The 18,147-nt window shown below is 46.3% G+C and overlaps 1 protein-coding gene across 6 annotated transcripts in view; it reads right to left on the bottom strand.

Moving 5' to 3' along the window:
- Positions 1–11,976: 11,976 nt before the first annotated feature.
- The window catches only part of SLC75A1 (solute carrier family 75 member 1), a 90,913-nt gene continuing 84,742 nt past the window's right edge, over positions 11,977–18,147 (bottom strand). For 2 of the 6 annotated variants that reach the window (XM_077301733.1, XM_077301734.1), the window contains exons 12-14: positions 14,362–14,409; positions 13,856–13,945; positions 11,985–12,934 (exon numbers count right to left, since the gene is read on the bottom strand). In XM_077301733.1, the coding sequence (XP_077157848.1) occupies positions 12,828–12,934; positions 13,856–13,945; positions 14,362–14,409 (245 nt within the window). In that variant the 3' untranslated portion in view covers positions 11,985–12,827. The other 4 variants (XM_077301735.1, XM_077301737.1, XM_077301736.1 and 1 more) reach the window with 4 other exon arrangements.

The following is an 18,147-nucleotide window of genomic DNA, read 5'->3' as shown; positions in this document are numbered from 1 at the left end:
AAGGCTGGACTCTGAGGCATTGTACGATTTTGAAGTCCCACCTCCAAACCTCCAGGAATATTTCCAACCCAGGGGTAGCCAACCTACAGGTGTGGCCTGGAGAGCTCCTGGAATTACAGCTCACCTGCAGAGTATAAAGATCAGCTCCCCAGGCAGAAAGGGCTACTTTGGACAGAGTTGTGGTAGAGAAGAAACATTTAAGGCTTCCCACACAGGTTGTTGTTGAATTGAAAGACTTGAGGCCTACTGCACAGGGTTGTTGTGCAGATTAAACAGAAGAGCCAGCTTCCTCTGCAGAATAACGCTGTGCAGTGGCCTCAAATTTGCAGAGAGTTGCAAAGAAGAAAGACACATGGCTTGGCTGTGTCTAACCCCCGGCCAGAGCAGTATTTTAAGTGAGAAGGGGCTTTCCTGTGGCCTCCCTGTCAGGCAACTGTTTGGCAGAAGAAGAAAGTCCCCCCCCCCTCAAAAGGAAGGCCCTCAGGCTCCCCTGCGTTGCTCTTGGAAAGGCCTCCTTCCCTCAGTCAGGGCCTGTCAGAGGCTCCTTCCCAGCAGGCCTGAAGGGAGGGAGGAGGAGGGAGCGCACTCTGCAGCTTCCTGCCAGCTCTGTCAGGGTTCTGAGGCAATTTGCAGTTGGACATGGCAGTTAGGACAGTCTTGGGGTGAAAAGGGCTGGCGCAGCCTGTCCAGGCCTCTGTTCTCATCCCCCTTGGCAGCCCTACTGACCTCCTCTCCCTGCGGTGGTCAGGAGCAGACTGGCAGCCAGACTGGGCTGGGTGAATGGAATTTTGGTCTGTCCTGGTGAGGGGCCAATAGGAAGGCACTTTGTGCGCCTCCCCATTGGCTGCTTGGCCATGGATGGACACTCGTAGGGCCCAATCAGGAGCCGCTTCGCGGCTCCTGATTGGGCCATCTGAGTTTTTATCCTGGACAGGGCCCGCCCTAACTCCTCCCCAGGTGGCCTTACTCTTTTATTTAATAGGACCCTGTCCTATTTAAAGATTGTGAACTTCAGGTGAGTCTTTGCAGAAAACTTCTGGATCCTCTACTTTGTCCCAGAGGTCTAGTAAATGATGAAGCTACACTCCAGTTTTTGCTTAATGATCTTTCTGCAGAGACCACATTGTGTGTAGCTGCATTTTTAATGGCTGTTTATCGAGCTAAAATTAAGATGTTTTAATCAGCTGATTTTACTGTATTTTAGTCTATAATATTAGCTCATTTTACTGTATTATAATTTTACCCTGCTTGGCTGTACTTGCCTCTTATTGTTATGCCAGTAAAGGTTTATATATATATTAAAAAAGAAAAGTGTTCGGCACATAGTTAGGGAAGTTCAGAAGGGAAGGGGGGAGCCAGGCACAGCAGGAGTCTCTTTTCTTGAATGGGGGGATTGGAGACAGCAGAGGAAGAAGAGAAAAAACCAAGAGGCAAATCTCTACTGAGAGAAGTTTAGGCTTCTAGAACTTCTGCTGAGAAAAGTTAGGGCTTCCCCTTTAAATCCTGGAAACCAGGAACTGGTGCCCTGGCCAATCAGGGGTTCTCTACCACGAAGTTCAGGAAGAAATTCAAAGCAGGCAGAGCTCCACTCTGAGCCTCTTGTGGCGCAGGGTGTTAAGGCAGCAGAAATGCTGTCTGAAGCTGTCTGCCCATGAGGCTGGGAGTTCAATCCTAGCAGCCGGCTCAAGGTTGACTCAGCCTTCCATCCTTTCGAGGTCGGTAAAATGAGTACCCAGCTTGCTGGGGGGTAAACGGTAATGACTGGGGAAGGCACTGGCAAACTACCCCACATTGAGTCTGCCATGAAAACGCTAGAGGGCGTCACCCCAAGGGTCAGACATGACCTGGTGCTTGTACAGGGGATACCTTTACCTTTACCTTATATCCACTCTAGAATATTGCAAGATAAAGATAGGGTCACTCCGGATCAATCTTGCTTGTTATCAGGGCTCTCTCAGCCTCACTCACCTCACATGGTGTCTGTTGTGGGGAGAGGAATGGGAAGGCGACTGGAAGCCACTCCTTCGGGAGAGAAAAGCAGCATATAAGAACCAACTCTTCATCTTCTATGGCTCACTCCACCAGGCACCTAAGCGTGATTCTGGACACTTTCTTCACAATGGAAGCCCAGGTTGCAAAGGTACCATGGCTGGCATTTTACCATCTCCGCCAAGCCAAGCTACTAGCGCCCTACTTGGCCCCGGAACACCTAGCCACAGTGATCCATGCGACGGTCACCTCTAGACTGGATTTGTATAACTCACTCTATGCACGCCTGCCCTTAGCTTTGAGCCAGAAACTACAGCTGGTCCAAAATGCAGCGGCCAGGATCCCCACAACACCATGGAGGGCTCACATCTGGCCCATTCTTCACCAACTGCAGTGGTTGCCAGTTGAATTCCGGATCAGGCTAAAAGTTCTGGTAATAACCTTTAAGGCCATACATGGTCAGGGCCCAGTGTACCTGAGGGACCACCTCCCTGCCTATGACCCCAAAAGAGCCTTGCACTCTGTCATGTTCAGGCATCTGATCTCTGCCATGATTTGTGACCGATGACCTGGGTGACACCATCTTGGTTTAATGTGTGTCGTTTTAAGGATCTCCGTGTAGCTCTGTTTATGTAACCCTGAGCTGCCTGCTTCAAGCTGTGATTTAGACTAGCAATTGCTGTCCTGCTCTGTGTATCAGGAAGGGAGGAACTGTCTAACACCCAAGGCCGTGGCAGCCTCGCTATTGTCTGGAAGGGAGCCCAGGACGGCACCTGTGGGAGGGGGGCCTCTGCTTTCTGGGAACTGGGCAACTTTGGGTGGGAAAGAACTGGTAAAAGTGGTTGCTGTCTGTATATTGACCAGAATCGACTACGAACATTGAGGTGTGCTGATTTGCTATCAATAAAGCTTTCTGTTAACCCAGAAGCAAGTTGTTAGTCTGTCTGCCCTTGACAACTTTGCCACCACCAACTGGCTAATGATCCCTGGCCCTGAAGAAGCCCACCTGGCCTCAACCAGGGCCAGAGCATTCTCTGTTCTGGCTCTCACCTGGTGGAATGAGCTCCTGGAGGAGATCAGGGCCCTGATGAAGCTAAAACAGTTTTGCAGGGCCTGCAAAAGGGAGCTCCTCCACCAGGCATTTGGTTGAGACCAGGCACAACCAACAACATCTCCCTCCCTCCCAGAAATCCATCAATGCGTTCTGCTCCTGGACCTATTGCACTGTTATCATTGTTACAATTATCAGTTAATAATATTAATGTTATGGTTATCTACCGAATATACTTGCATATAAGCCGACCCAGATATAAGCTGAGGCACCTAATTTTACCACAAAATCTGGGCAAATTTAGTGACTTGCATATAAGCCGAGGGTGGGAAATGCAGCAGTTACTGGAAAATTTAAATTAATTGAGGCACCAGTAGATTAAATGTTTTTTAATATTTATTTCAAAGAAAAACAGTAAACTAGGTCTGTCAGTGCAAAAGAGGGCCAGCAAACCAGAGCAGAACAACAGTACCCAAAGGTGGCAACCCCCTACAACAAGTACAACAGCTACCAAACTGGGAGAATGGACTACTCTAACTACAGCTATAGTGACCCGGAGAACAAAACACGGAAATAAAAACTGTAAAAATCAACACTGAAAGAACTGTAAAAACCAATTTTTAAAAGAAACACAAACCCAAGAAGAAAAGGCAAACAATGCTGCCCCTCAGAAAAAAGAAGAAATAAACATTACAAGAAACAGTAAATCCCAAAGCACCCCAAAACCCACCTCACCCCACACCCCCTCAGAAACCAAAGAATAGTTTGGAAGAAGTAAAAGCAAAAGGGAAAAAAAGATCAGAGTCCCTCACTCCACCCGTTGCTGTCCTACAAGCAGCCACAGCAAGGAAGCTTCAGCTTGCAGGAGGTTTGCAGAAGCAATGCAACGATTGGCTAGCTGGGAGCAGGCTGTTACTTCAATTACCATATATACCTGTGTATAAACCGAGGAGGACTTTTTCAATGTGAATACTGTGCTGAAAAACTCGACTTATACACAAGTATATACGGTATATGTTATGGATTGTTTCTTGTATTGTTTTCTACGTTTTATGTAAACCACCCTGAGCCTCCGGGCAGAAGAGGGGTCCCTATTCCGAGAGCCAGAATGTTCCTACTGAAGCAAGAGGGGACTGGTCTCTCTGGTTCTTCACATTTTATTAGCTAAGAAAGGTGAAGGGGGGGGGGGAAGCGCTCGCCCTTTGCCAGAGGCTAGAGATACACCAAGGGAGGGATGTTCATACTTATACATTTCAAAATAGTTACAAACAAAGGCTAATCCAAGTGTCTGTTCTTACTCCCATGTGACTTAAGCAATTATCTTATGCATTCCTCCAGTCTAAAACAAAGAGGCCCCTTTTGTCTAACTCTCTATGAATCTTCTTTCCTACAAAGTGTTTCTCATTGAGAATACAGAGTATGATAGCACAAAGTATGTGTTTCAGTTGAATTCAATTCAATTGACTCTTCGTCCTGGACTCCAGGCACTTGGCCAGCAAGGCTTTTTATGGCCAAGGCCCCTCTGCTTTATACCCCCTCCAGGCCCATCATTGGTCTTTTTTTGGGAGGGGGGTCAACATAACCATATATACTCATATCATCTGTTCAGACAAGAAGAGGTGGGAGGTGTAGCAATATATGTTAGGAATCTTAATATTGTGAAGAAATACAGGTACCCGAGCATGAAAGTTCAGTTGAGTGTATTTGGGTGAATATAAAAGAAGCCTCTTGTGGCTCAGAGTGGTAAGCGGCAGAAATGCTGTCTGAAGCTGTCTGTCCATGAGGCTGGGAGTTCAGTCCCAGCAGCCGGCTCAAGGTTGACTCAGCCTTCCATCCTTCCGAGGTCGGTAAAATGAGTACCCAGCTTGCTGGGGGGTAAACGGTCATGACTGGGGAAGGCACTGGCAAACCACCCCGTATTGAGTCTGCCATGAAAACGCTAGAGGGCGTCACCCCAAGGGGGTGCTTGCTCGGTGCTTGCACAGGGGATACCTTTACCTTTAAAAGGAGAGTGGTATTATTGTGGGGGCCTCCTATAGACCACCAAGCCAGTCAGAGGACTTGAATGAGATACTGCTAGACCAAATTACACAATTTTCAAAAAGGGGAAAACAGTGGTCATAGGTGACACCCAGATATCTGTTGGAGGACCAACTCTGCTAAAAATAAAAAATCCATTAAATTCTTAACTTTTCTTGCTGACAGCTTCATTTCCCAGAAAGAAGACGGGGGAACCAGGGGCTCTGCTATTTTAGACTTGATTCTCATCAATGGGGAAGAACTGGTAGATGAGGTGGAAGTAGTGGGCACACTTGGTAGCAGTGACCATGTGCTTTTGGAATTTTCAAACGCGGGAAAGAGAAAGCCTTTACGTAGTCGTACGTATAGACTGGACTTCAGGAAAGCTGATTTTCACAGACTTAAAGGTATGTTGTCCGGTGGTCAGAAAGAAATTTCTTCCTTTTTCGTATTGGAGATCCAAGGAAGTCAGCATGGATTTGTCTCCTGTCAGACCAACCTGGTTTCCTTTTTTGACCAAGTAACAGGTTTGCTGGATCGTGGAAATTCAGTTGATGTTGTTTACTTGGATTTTAGTAAAGCTTTTGATAAGGTTCCCCATGATGTTCTGATGGATAAATTGAAGGACTGCAATCTGGATTTTCAGATAGTTAGGTGGAATTGGTTAGAGAACCGCACTCAAAGAGTTGTTGTCGATGGTGTTTCATCAGACTGGAGGGAGGTGAGTAGTGAGTACCTCAGGGCTTGGTGCTCAGTCTGGTACTTTTTAACATATTTATTAATGATTTAGATGAGGGGGTAGAGGGGGTAGAGTTTGCAGATGACACCAAATTGGGAGGACTGGAAAATACTCTAGAATAGTGGTCCCCAACCTTTCTCAGGTCAGGGATCGCCTCCAGGGTGAGGGGAGAGCCGATGGCCCGGGTGCTGCGAAAACGCGCATGCACGGCAACTGCGCGTGCGTGTTTTCGCCACCAGGGGCACTAATGCGCATGCACGGCAACAGCACGCATGCACGTTTGTGTCACCGGTGTGCCGCCAGCTGCACCTGCCTCTTCCCCTCCTTCTCGCTGCGGGGTGGTGGTGGCTGCCAGCGGCCCAGTACGATGGCCTTTGCGGCCCAGCAACGGGCCGCGGACCAGGGGTTGATGACCCCTGCTCTAGAAGATAGAGACATAGGAATCGCAACACTATGGATAAATGGAGGCAGATCAAAAGAATTTCCAATCTCAAGGGGGGTAAAGCAGGGTTGCCCATTGTCACCCCTATTATTTGTAATGGCTATAGAAATCTTGGCAGATAGAATAAGGAACTCCCCTAGAATAGAAGGATATAAGGTGGGTCAGGAAGAGGTCAAACTTAATCTTTTTGCAGACGATATTCTTCTGGTACTTAAAGATCCACTAACAGCAGCCAAGGAAATTAAGATAATATTAAAGGACTTTGAACAATATTCAGGGTTAGGAGTCAATATGGGGAAATCCGAAATTATATATTTTAACATACCTAAGGGGGATCAGATATTAGTGGAGAAAGAAACAGATATACCAAAGGGATGTAAAATGTTAAAATACTTAGGCATAAAAATTTTTAAAAGAATAAACAAAATAGGAAAAAATAACTACCAGGAAATATGGAAGAAGATACGCAGAAACATGAAGGCTTGGAAGTCTAAAACAATGAATATATTAACTAAAATTAGAGCAATTAAAATGTTTTTAATTCCAAAGCTTAGCTATTTATACCAGGTACTCCCATCAGAAATACCAAGAATACAAGCTAAGGAATGGAATAGACAGTTGAGGGATTGGACTTTTGGAAGCAAAATAGCTAGGTTTAAACAAAAATTAATTTATATTCCACAAGAGGAGTTGGGATGGGGCCTAATAAATTTAGAGAGATACTTTGAGGCATTTCAAATTAAACATTTATTGGATGCGGAGATAAATAGAGAAAGAAAATGGGTAAGGATAGAAAACGAAGTAAATAAGGGGAAAGGAAAATGGGGGGTGTTTACAAAGAATTTAACATTAGAAACTAAAGAAACAACAGGGCCGAGGGCGATTGCCCTCAGAGCCTGGAAAAGATGGGAAGGAGTATGGTCAGCAGACTTCGTGAAATGGATACCAGTAGAATTACTACAAGAACTAGATGACCCTATATGGTGGGAAAATTTAAAAAAGAAAGGGTTGAATAGAGTAAAGGATTTATTAGACCAATCGGGAGTAATGATATCAAAAGAAAAATGTATGGAATTGTTGGGGGAAAGGAATTGGTTGAGGGTCCACGGACTATACGAGGCTATGAGTAAACTCTCACGCTTAGGGATATTATCTAAGGATAGTCGGATGAAGGGGATTATGCAAAGAATGGAAACTGCAAAAAAAGGAGTAGTGGGGGTGTTATATAAGCTAATGGTAAGCGATGAGGATTATATAGGACGTGTGATTCAAATAAAATGGCAGAGGGACATCCAATTGCCTGATCAAGTAGTACATAAAATTATAAAGGGAAACAAACAGATAAAATTAGACAAATATAAGGAAATGACTAGAAAGTTAATTTGGAAATGGTATAGAACGCCGGCCCAGTTGGCGTATATGATAAAAGGGCTGACCCCAAAATGTTGGCACTGTGGAAAGGATAAGGGATATTATATACATATGTGGTGGGAGTGTACCGAAGTTTCTGGATTTTGGAGAAATATAATTCAGGAAATGGAAAATATTCTAGGAATTACAATAGTGAAAGAAGCAAATATGTTGTTTGCAGGTATTTTGGGATATGATTTAAAGGAAAAAAAGGATCTCAAATTATATAAAGCCATGGTACTTGCAATACAAGCCGCTGTTGCTAGGGGATGGAAAGATAAATCAAAGTGGACATGGGAAAGCTGGTTTCAGTATCTCTATGAGGATGTTAGCTCTGAAATTGTGATCTGTTTAAGAGGGGAGGCCTTATGGGAAGAGAAAAAGGAAAGGATAAATAGTAATTGGACAAAGTATTTCCATTGGTTGAGGTCGACTGGGAACAGGGAGAGTAAGAATAAAGCCTTGAGCGGGATCAAGAAGCTGTGTACATGGTTGAAAGAGTTATAAGGAAACGGCAGGTAGGGTGGAGGGTGGGGGGGGAGTGAGGGAGGGAGAAAATGAGAAATGTAATTATAACATGAACAACTATTGTCAATAATCAAAGATTGAATAAAAAAAAAAATTAAAAAAAAAATAGAAGATAGAGACAGAATTCAACGCGATCTGAACACAATGGAAAAATGGGCAAATGAGAACAAGATGCAATTTAATAAAGATAAGTGTAAAGTTCTGCATCTGGGTCAGAAAAATGAAAAGCATGCCTACTGGATGGGGGATACGCTTCTAGTTAACACTTGGTGTGAACGAGACCTTGGGGTACTTGTGGATTGTAAACTAAACATCAGCAGGCAGTGTGATGCAGCCATAAAAAAGGCAAATGCCATTTTGGGCTGTATCAACAGGGGCATCACATCAAAATCACAAGATGTCATAGTCCCATTTTATACGGCACTGGTCAGACCACACCTGGAGTACTGTGTGCAGTTCTGGAGGCCTCACTTCAAGAAGGACGTAGATAAAATTGAAAGGGTACAGAGGAGAGCGATGAGGATTATCTGGGGCCAAGGGACCAAGCCCTATGAAGATAGATTGAGGGACTTGGGAATGTTCAGCCTGGAGAAAATGAGGTTGAGAGGGGACATGATAGCCCTCTTTAAGTATTTGAAAGGTTGTCACTTGGAGGAGGGCAGGATGCTGTTCCCATTGGCTGCAGAGGAAAGGACGCGCAGTAATGGGTTTAAACTACAAGTACAATGATATAGGCTAGATATCAGGAAAAAAATTTTCACAGTCAGAGTAGTTCAGCAGTGGAATAGGCTGCCTAAGGAGGTGGTGAGCTCCCCCTCACTGGCAGTCTTCAAGCAAAGGTTGGATACACACTTTTCTTGGATGCTTTAGGATGCTTTGGGCTGATCCTGCGTTGAGCAGGGGATTGGACTAGATGGCCTGTATGGCCCCTTCCAACTCTATGATTCTATGAATCTATGAGTCCAAGCAGGCTGGGAGTTTCTTAAAAGTGAAATACTGAAGGCTCAATCACAAACAATTCCCTTGAGAAGAAAAGATGGAAGGAACCTAAGGAAGCCATGTTGGCTCCATAACCAGTTGTCAAAAGATTTGAGGAATAACAAAGAGTCATTTAGGAAATGGAAGGAAGGCCTTATTACCAAGGATGAGTATAAACACATAACCAATAATTGTAGGGGTAATTTTAGAAAAGCTAAAGCTCCATATGAGCTTAGGCTAGCAAGAAATTATAAACATAAAAAAGGCTTCTTTAGTTATATTTCAAGCAAGAAAAAGTATAAGGACACCATAGGACCACTGTGAGGACAAGAAAGTGAAATTATAACAGATGATGAAGAGAGGGCTGAACTGCTTAACTCCTATTTCTCCTCAGTCTTCTCTTGTGAGGGAAATAGTGATCAATGTGGCAAAAATGTAACACAACACGGGGACGGGAGTGGTGGCCTAGGATCACTGTTGGAGCAGCCCACAAACACCTAGTTTGCTTAAATGAAACTAAGTCTTCTGGGCCAGATGAACTGCATCCAAGGGTACTAAAAGAACTTGAAGATGTCATCTCTGAACCTCTGTCCATTATTTTTGACACTTCTTGGAGAACAGTTGAGGTGCCAGACGATTGGAGGCGGGCAAAGGTTGTCCCCATCTTCAAGAAAGGGAAAAAGGACGGTCTCGGTAATTATCGACCCATCAGCCTGACATCTGTAGCTGGCAAGATTTTGGAACAAATAATCAAACACTTGGTCCTTGAGCAGCTGGAACAGAGAGGTGTGATTTCTAAGACTCAGCATGGGTTTCGCAAGAACAAGTCATGTCAGACCAACCTTATCTCTTTTTTTGAGAAAGTGACTATCTTGCTAGATCAGGGGAATGCCGTGGTCATAGTTTATCAGGATTTCAGTAAAGCTTTTGATAAGGTTCCAAATGATATTCTTGTTCACAAGTTGGTAAAATGCAGTATGGATTCTAATTCTTTCAGGTGGATCAATAACTGGTTGACAGATCGTACCCAGAGGGTACTTGTTAATGGTTCAGCATCAGAGAGGAATGACACGTGGAGTTCCCCAGGGATCTGTCCTGGGGCCTGTGTTTTTCAACATATTTATAAATTATTTGGATGAGGGATTAGAGGGGATACTTATTAAATTTGCAGATGATACTAAACTGGGAAGGGTAGCAAACACAACTGAGGACAGCAACAGAATACAGGATGATCTTGATAGGCTCGAGAAGTGGGCTAATGTAGAGTTCTGCATTTAGGTAGGAATGTAAAGTTCTGCATTTAGGTAGGAAAAACCAAATCACCGATATAAGATGGGGGAGACTTGTCTTGGCAGTAGCATGTGCAAAAAGGATCTAGGAGTCTTAGTAGACCATACATTCAACATAAGTCTGAGCAGTGTGACTCAGTGGCTAAAAAGGCAAATGGGATTTTGGGCTGTATCAAACAGAGTATCGTGTCCAGATCACAGGAGGTGATGGTACCACTGTATTCTGCTCGGCTTCGGCCTCACTTGGAGTCCTGTGTTCAGTTTTGGGCACCCCAGTTGAAGAGGGATGTTGACAAACTGGAACGTGTCCATAGGAGGGCAACAAAAATGGCAAGGGTTTTGGAGGCCAAGACGTATGAAGAAAGGTTGGGGGAGCTTGGTCTGTTTAGCCTAGAGAGGAGATGACTGAGAGGGGATCTGATAACCATATGGGTGCCATATGGGGGATGGAGCAGAATTGTTCTGTCTTGCCCCAGAGGGACAGACCAGAACGAATGGGATGAAATTCATTCAAAAGAAATTCCGCCTAAACATCCGGAAGAAGTTCCTGACAGTTAGAGCGGTTTCTCAGTGGAACAGGCTTCCTCGGGAGTTGGTGGATTTTCCATCTTTGGACATTTTTAAACAGAGTCTGGATAGCCATCTGACGGAGAGGCTGATCCCGTGAAGGCAAAGGAGTGGCAGGTTGCAATAGATGAGCGATTGGGATGTGAGTGTCCTGCATTGTGCAGATGACCCATGAGTTCCCTTCCAACTCTTATTATTTTATGTGTCAGGATCTGTTGCCCTGCCTCCTGCTATGATTTGTATTTGACCTCTGTGACTCCATCTGTGTGGCTCATGCGTGCTGTTTTGAGAACCTTTGTGTAACCCTGAGCTGTCTGCTTTGCAGCCTTCTTTGCTTAGCCATGATTAAACTCTGTGGATATTTTTGTAACTATGTTATCTGATGAAACACCATTGACAACAGCTCTTTGAGTGCGGTTCTCTAACCAATTCCCTATCCACCTGACTATCTGAAAATCCAGACTGCAGTCCTGATGAGAAAGCAGGCAGAGACTCCCAACTCCAGGCTGAGAAATACCTGGCAATTTGGTGGGTGTGGCAGGGTTCTGGGAGGGGAGGAGTTTCAGTGGGGGAGGGTGTTCTCGAGGCTACCTTCCAAAGCTGCCATTCTCTAGTCAAATCCAAAATGCAAATCAAAAAAGCTCCAGTCTTAGCTTTTTGAAAAATTAATCCGTTCATGAAATTCTACAGTAATAAATAGCAGCTCCTTAGGCCAGGCTACAGCCCAGGACAGCTGACAACAGGCAGTTCAGACATTGCACAGAAACTGGGGAGAAGTAGTGGAGTGGTCAGGAGTGCGGACCTCTAATCTGGCGAGCCAGGTTTGAAAATGCGCTCCCCCACATGCAGCCGGGTGACCTTGGGCTCGCCACGGCACTAATAAAACTGTTCTGACTGAGCAGGAATCTCAGGGCTCTCTCAGCCTCCCCCACCCCACAGGGTGTCTGTTGTGGGGAGAGGAAAGGGAAGGGAATTGGAAGCCACTTTGAGCCTCCTTCGGGTAGAGAAAAGCAGCATAAAAGAACCGTCTTTTCTTCTTCTAAGACTCGTGCTAACCCAGAGTGAGAAAGACGAACTTTGGCAGCAGGCATTGTTCACACGACACACCGATACACAGGAGACGCATGAGCCTCACTCTGGAAAGTACAACAGGGTGAAATCACACGCCGAAGAGACTGAAGTTGTTCTGGGTTACTAATTTTAATGTTGATCCAGGAGGTTGCGTACAAAATAGATCTTGCTTTATACAAAGTCGGAAGAGGGGAACACCGTGGCCACTCCTTGCAGCTCTATCACACCCCAAGGGAGTGAGTAGTACGAGCATGAAGGTTGCTTGCAGGACCTTTGGCAAGCGACTGGATTCTTTGGCTTAAGGCAACTGCTTCCACCTTGCTTAAATTGACAACATCTGCATCAATCCATGATCTCTTGGCAGGGAAAAGCCTGTGACCCCTCTTTGGTAGGCTCAAAGCAAGAGAGGATGATGCCCTCTGGGAAATTCCACGCCATAGCCTCACTCACTCTCAGACCAAGGGGCTGCTGAGCACACTGCCGGAAATAATAATTCCCCCCCTCTTCACCATGAAGCTTTCCTGCCTTACCACCTCAACCACTCTGCAATGTCGCAAGCTCCCCGACCAATTCTATGTCAAAGAAGATAGCAATGGAGATTTCCACTCAGCACAGCCAAAATTTCATCAGTCACACTGAACTCTCCAGTGTGTGCCCAGAACTATCCAGAAGCACAAAGCCTTTGTGGAGGTTGGAGTTTCTTGGCCAGCCACAGCTGCGCTTCCAGGGGAATGGCAGGGCTGTTTATGCTTCCTTAGTTGGTTGCTGGATACATCCAAGCAGGATGAGGGGTGTCAGGAACAAAAAAGCACTGGCAGTGAAACAAACCTCAGCTCCTGCCAGCCAGTATACTGAAAAGGAAGAAGGATTTGTAAGAGTATAATACACAAAACTCCTGACACACACAGTTTGCCCAGAAGGGAATAACAGGTGCCCCTTCCTTACTTGGCCAGGTAACATTTAACCCAAAATCTCTTAAGAAGAAGAGCTGCTTTCTCATACCCCACTTTTCACCATCTGAAGGAGCCCCAAAAAGGTAGTTCTGAGTGTCCTGCCTTGTGCAGGGAGTTGGACTAGATGATCCTGGAGGTATCGTCCAACTCTATGATTCTATGACAAACATTTTTCCCTTCCTCTCCCCACAATAGACACCCTGTAAGGTTGGTGGGGCTGAGAGCTCAGAGAGACTGTAGGTCACCCTGGTCACCCTGTAGAGGAGGAGCGGGGCTGTCGCTCTTAACCATGACACCAAGAAAGGCAGGGAAAGTCTCATGTGCTCTTGTCCAGCAATCCCAACAGTCTTCCCTATTTTCTGCATGGAGATACTTGATCAAAGTAGTGCATCAGTGCTGGCAGAAGTCAGCTGCTTGGGCAGGGAGGGTCTGCACAGCTGCCCCCAAGCTGGTGCCTGATCCCAGAAGGTATGGCCGTCGCTTGTGGCAGGAGCCTGCGCTTGTCCCTCCTCCCCTGGCTAGGAGCAACAGGCACCCCAGTGGGAGGCTCTGGACAGCTGCTCCTTTCGCCCACTGGTTAATGCTGCCCCTACCCTATTGTGGGTAGAGGGGGAAGTGGGGGGCGCAGCCTCTCCACGAGCCCCTGCTGCTGCCCAGAGCCTTTTCCAATTCCCCATGCTTAAGGTCAAAGAAAAAATGAAGGCTTTTTTTGGTTTGACAGGACCTGTCCCTTTTTTGTGCCTGTGGGAGGCTCTGCACTTTTTGTCAGGGACACACCCAAAAGAGACAGCTGCCCTCTCCCAGCCGGTGCTCCATTACCTGCTGCAGACAGGACCGGTCCTGTGGCTCTAGCGAGGGCCCCCAGGCTCCTCAAGATGCCCATCATGGCTCCTTTCTGGCTGGCAGGCCCTGCGGAAAGGAGAGAGAGGTGCCACTCTGCCTCTTTTCCTCCAGGATCTTTAGAACTCCAGTGACTGGGATGGCTATTCACACCCACTTGGCTTCTTCAGGCCTTTGCCTGTGGGCGATGCGAAGGGGTGGAGGCCTTGCTCCTTCTCTCCTCCTGCTTCAGGATTGTGGAAGGATCAGTGCACGGCACCATCTTGCCTTTCACGCTCAGCTCAGCACCTTGCCCATAGGGAATATGAACAGGCAGGCTATTAAGAAACTACTTCCTGATCCAAACCCCCAGTATTTGCAGCTGGATTATTTTACTTTTAGAATTAAGGGCTAAACTTCCTTTCTCAATTAAAGGAAAATCTGGAAAGCAGCCTAACGAGTTTCCACTGAGATTTGCGTTCTGTCCTGACAGGCTTTTTACTTACCATAGCCCGACACCATAGTGGACAAACAAGGAACCACGGCAGCAGCAGCTGGAATCAAATGAAGCACAGAGTAGAATGAAAAGGGGCTCTGGGGGTATCATCTGACAGACTGGACAGCAGGAAAGAACCCAAACAGAGATCCAGCGACAGCTCTTCTCTGAGACCAGGTGGCACAACCAGGAGTCCTGCACACCCTGGCAGCACCAAGACATCCTCTTTCACACACCCAGGGGCAAGATTCCCCCAGCCCTGCAAGAAGCAAGACAATGCTTGCCCAATAGGAGGATGTTTGCAGTGGTGTAAGCAGCACCCAGACCTCATAGAATGAGAGTGCCAGAAGAATGCGCAGGCTAGGCTTAGGGAAGGAGGCCAGCACCAGGCCTCCCATTCTGACAAGGACCAGGCCATCAGCTAGCACAAGACTCAAGCTATGGTGGGGAAAAATGGATGTGAGGATCTGATTCTCACAGATGTTGTTTTGAACTGTATAGATTAAATTATTATAATGTTCCATGTAAACCGCCCAGACCTATAATGAATGGGCGGTATAAAAATCCAAATAAATAAATAAAAATCTATGTGGGACCATCATGGCTGGGGCAAGGTTGCTAACCTCCAGATGGGAAGGAGAGAGAAGAAAAGCAAGCAGAAGGAAGGAGGGAAGGAGGGAAGGAAGGAAGGAAGGAGGGAGGGAGGAAGGAAGGAGGGAGGGAGGGAGGCTCCCCCTTCAGTAACCCATGAGTAGCTATGGGGTTGGAAAGGAGGAGGGGCTTGTTGCCCTCTTTGCTCTGCCCTTAAGTTATGGGGGGGGGGGGCGGGTTTTGCAGGGAGGGAGGAGGACAGAGGCCTGGCTCCTTCCCTGACCAGAAAAACCTCCCCACCCTCTCTCTCACATGTGTGTAAGGTCACATCCATAGACTCCCCTTTCACTTCTGGGGGGGGGGCACAGAGATGTTCCCATATGGATAAAGCTCATGGCCCTGAGGAGCTGAGCAAAGGGACAGGCAGCTCTGTCCAAAAGCAGCAGGTGAAGACCCATCAGCGCTGGTACAATAGAAGAAAAAAGTCTCAAGCTGGAGATGACAAAGTGATTAAATGTTCAAAATATCAAAATGTTCAAAGCAATTTCAAAACGGATTCTTAGGTATATTTTGTTTTCTGCTTGAGAAATTCAAATTTGTAGGGATCTACTGTGTGTATAGGAGCCTCTTGTGGCGCAGAGTGGTAAGGCAGCCGCCTGAAAGCTTTGCCCATGAGGTTGGGAGTTCAATCCCAGCAGCTGGCTCAAGGTTGACTCAGCCTTCCATCCTTCCGAGGTCGGTAAAATGAGTACCCAGCTTGCTGGGGGGTAAACGGTAATGACTGGGGAAGGCACTGGCAAACCACCCCGTATTGAGTCTGCCATGAAAACGCTGGAGGGCGTCACCCCAAGGGTCAGACATGACTCGGTGCTTGCACAGGGGATACCTTTACCTTTACCTTTTTACTGTGTGTATTTCCTTCATAGCAGGGTCACATAGTGATGTTAATACAAATTTGAATTTATGTGACCAATTTGGGATTGAATTATACACCCAAGAAACTATAAGAGATTAAGTTACTTCCAACAATATTATTTCCAACAAACATCATTAGAGAAGATTGAGATTACAATATTGAGAATTCACTGAGGAAGGAAGCGAAAACAGAATATATCTGGCAATCTATTTTGAAATTGCTTTGAACATTTTGAACATTAAATCACTTCGTCATCACCAGTTTGTGACTTTTTTCTTCTACAGTCCAAAGGCAGGGCTTCTCCTGCCCAATGCTAAGGGCCCACACTGGGAAGGGTTTCTGTTCTGGGGGCAGGGGGGGCATTTTTAAACTGGGATTCAATTGGGAGCCAGTTGAGTTGTTGAAGTATAGGCCAGATAGGAGATCTTCATGGTGTGTTTGTGAGAATCCCGGCTGCTGCGTTCTGCACTTTCTGGGTCAAGAATAAGGGTAGGCCTGCATAGAGCGAGTTGCAGAAGTCTAGTCTAGAGGTCGCCGTCGCGTGGATCACTGCATCAAGGTGTTCCGGGCCAAGTAGGGCGCTAGTAGCTTGGCTTGGCGTAGGTGATAGAAGGTCAGCCGTGCTACTCTTGTGTACAATACAAAATATATAATACAATACAATACAAAACCTTTAATGGCATTCATGATATAAAACAATATACAAATCGGTTCTGTAATACAAGTCTAAAAAAACCTTGAGGAAAGGTACAGCAGACAAGGGAGTGGCAAATACAACTGTCATTTCCACCCGACTGAAATGGGTCAAGGGATTAAGTTTCCTCCTGGGATGCTGATATTTGGTCTGCTGCAGCCCTTTGAACTAACTTCCCCAGGTATGCTAAATGTGAGAGGGGCGGTAGTTGTCAGGCTTCTGTGGGTCAAAGGATTTTTTTTGAGCAACAGGCATACCACTGCTTCTTTTAGTCCTTCCGGGAATTCTCCCGTTGCGAGAGAGAGGTTAATTATTTCCCGGAGGGGGCACCCAATTCTTATGTCCATTGTTTTTAGGAGCCACAATGGGCATGGGTCTAGTGAGCAAGTGATTAGCCTTGTTCCTTTTAGCATCCTGTCCACTTTAGTTTTTGAGAGTTTTCTGAAGTAACTCAGGGCCATTCCGCAAGACTTTAATGTAGCAGAAGTTGCAGTTCCGCAAAACGTCGCACACCATCTGCCACACTCCTGAAACAGTCCCGCAAAAAGCGATTCGTTGTAGCACTTAAAGGGAAATCAGGAAAAGTGGATTCACCCTCCGAAAAGTGCTACACTCTTGCAAACAATCTGCAACAGTAGAGAAAAAGACCTGTGCGTTCCCATTGTTGCGGTTCCAACAAAGTCCCTGCCCCTGGCTCTCTCCTCCGAACTTCCGGCGAAGCGATCACCATTTTTTTTCTTGGAGCAAGCAGAAAGCAACGAACCAGCGAGCCTTCATTCACCCAGCGAGGTTTCTCTGGCTACAGTCCCTCTACAGAAGTGCTTTAAAGCTCCTCTAAGTCCCCAAGCACAACACAGCCCCGTTTGCAAGTATCCTTTAATTTCGGCTGAAAATTGCACCCGTTCAGCGGGAGGGGGATTTTTCTTTTCACTCGGGGGGAGCGTGGTAATGATGAATCACCAGCTCACACGCCAGCTGCCAGTTAGATGGGTCTCTATGTTAGGAAGAATCAAGGCATATTCGTTGCAATGTGTGTGTGTGTGGGTGTTTTTTTTAAACCTGTTCTTAAAGGGAAAGAGGCTTTCCCGGGGCATGATAACAACCGCCCATTGGCTGTACGTTTGATTGATGGCCAGGGGTGGGACAAAGCACAGAAAAAATCACTTCCTGTATAGAGATTTTTGCGAGACCGGAAACCTGTGGGAAACGAATGAAATGCTACTGGATTCCACTAAAAGGCAGGTATGCGTAACGCTGAGATTGCACTTTTAAAAATAGCGTTTCTGCTTTGTGGGACCAATTGGCAACATTGGTCCTTGTGCGGAAAGGCCCTCAGTGTTCTCTCCAAAGACAGCCAAGGGGCCTCTAGTTCACTTTCTGTATCTAAGGTTGGAGGAAGGTCATGGCGGAGAGTAAAGATTTTGTCTGTGAAGTGACTTGCAAAGACCTCACAGCTAATGTCCAATTGGCTATTATTTTGGTGCCCTTCATTGAACTACCCTGAATAATTGTGCTGGGCGTGAGTGCGCAGACGCGATGCATGTCGAGTAAAAGTTGCATTTCATTGACTTCACCGCCATCTCGTAGGCTCTTAA

Source organism: Paroedura picta, chromosome 10, assembly GCF_049243985.1.
Source record: "Paroedura picta isolate Pp20150507F chromosome 10, Ppicta_v3.0, whole genome shotgun sequence".
In the NCBI taxonomy this organism is placed as follows: domain Eukaryota; kingdom Metazoa; phylum Chordata; class Lepidosauria; order Squamata; family Gekkonidae; genus Paroedura; species Paroedura picta.
Note: the sequence above shows the minus strand (reverse complement) of the source record. Positions and strands in the feature narration are given on the sequence as shown.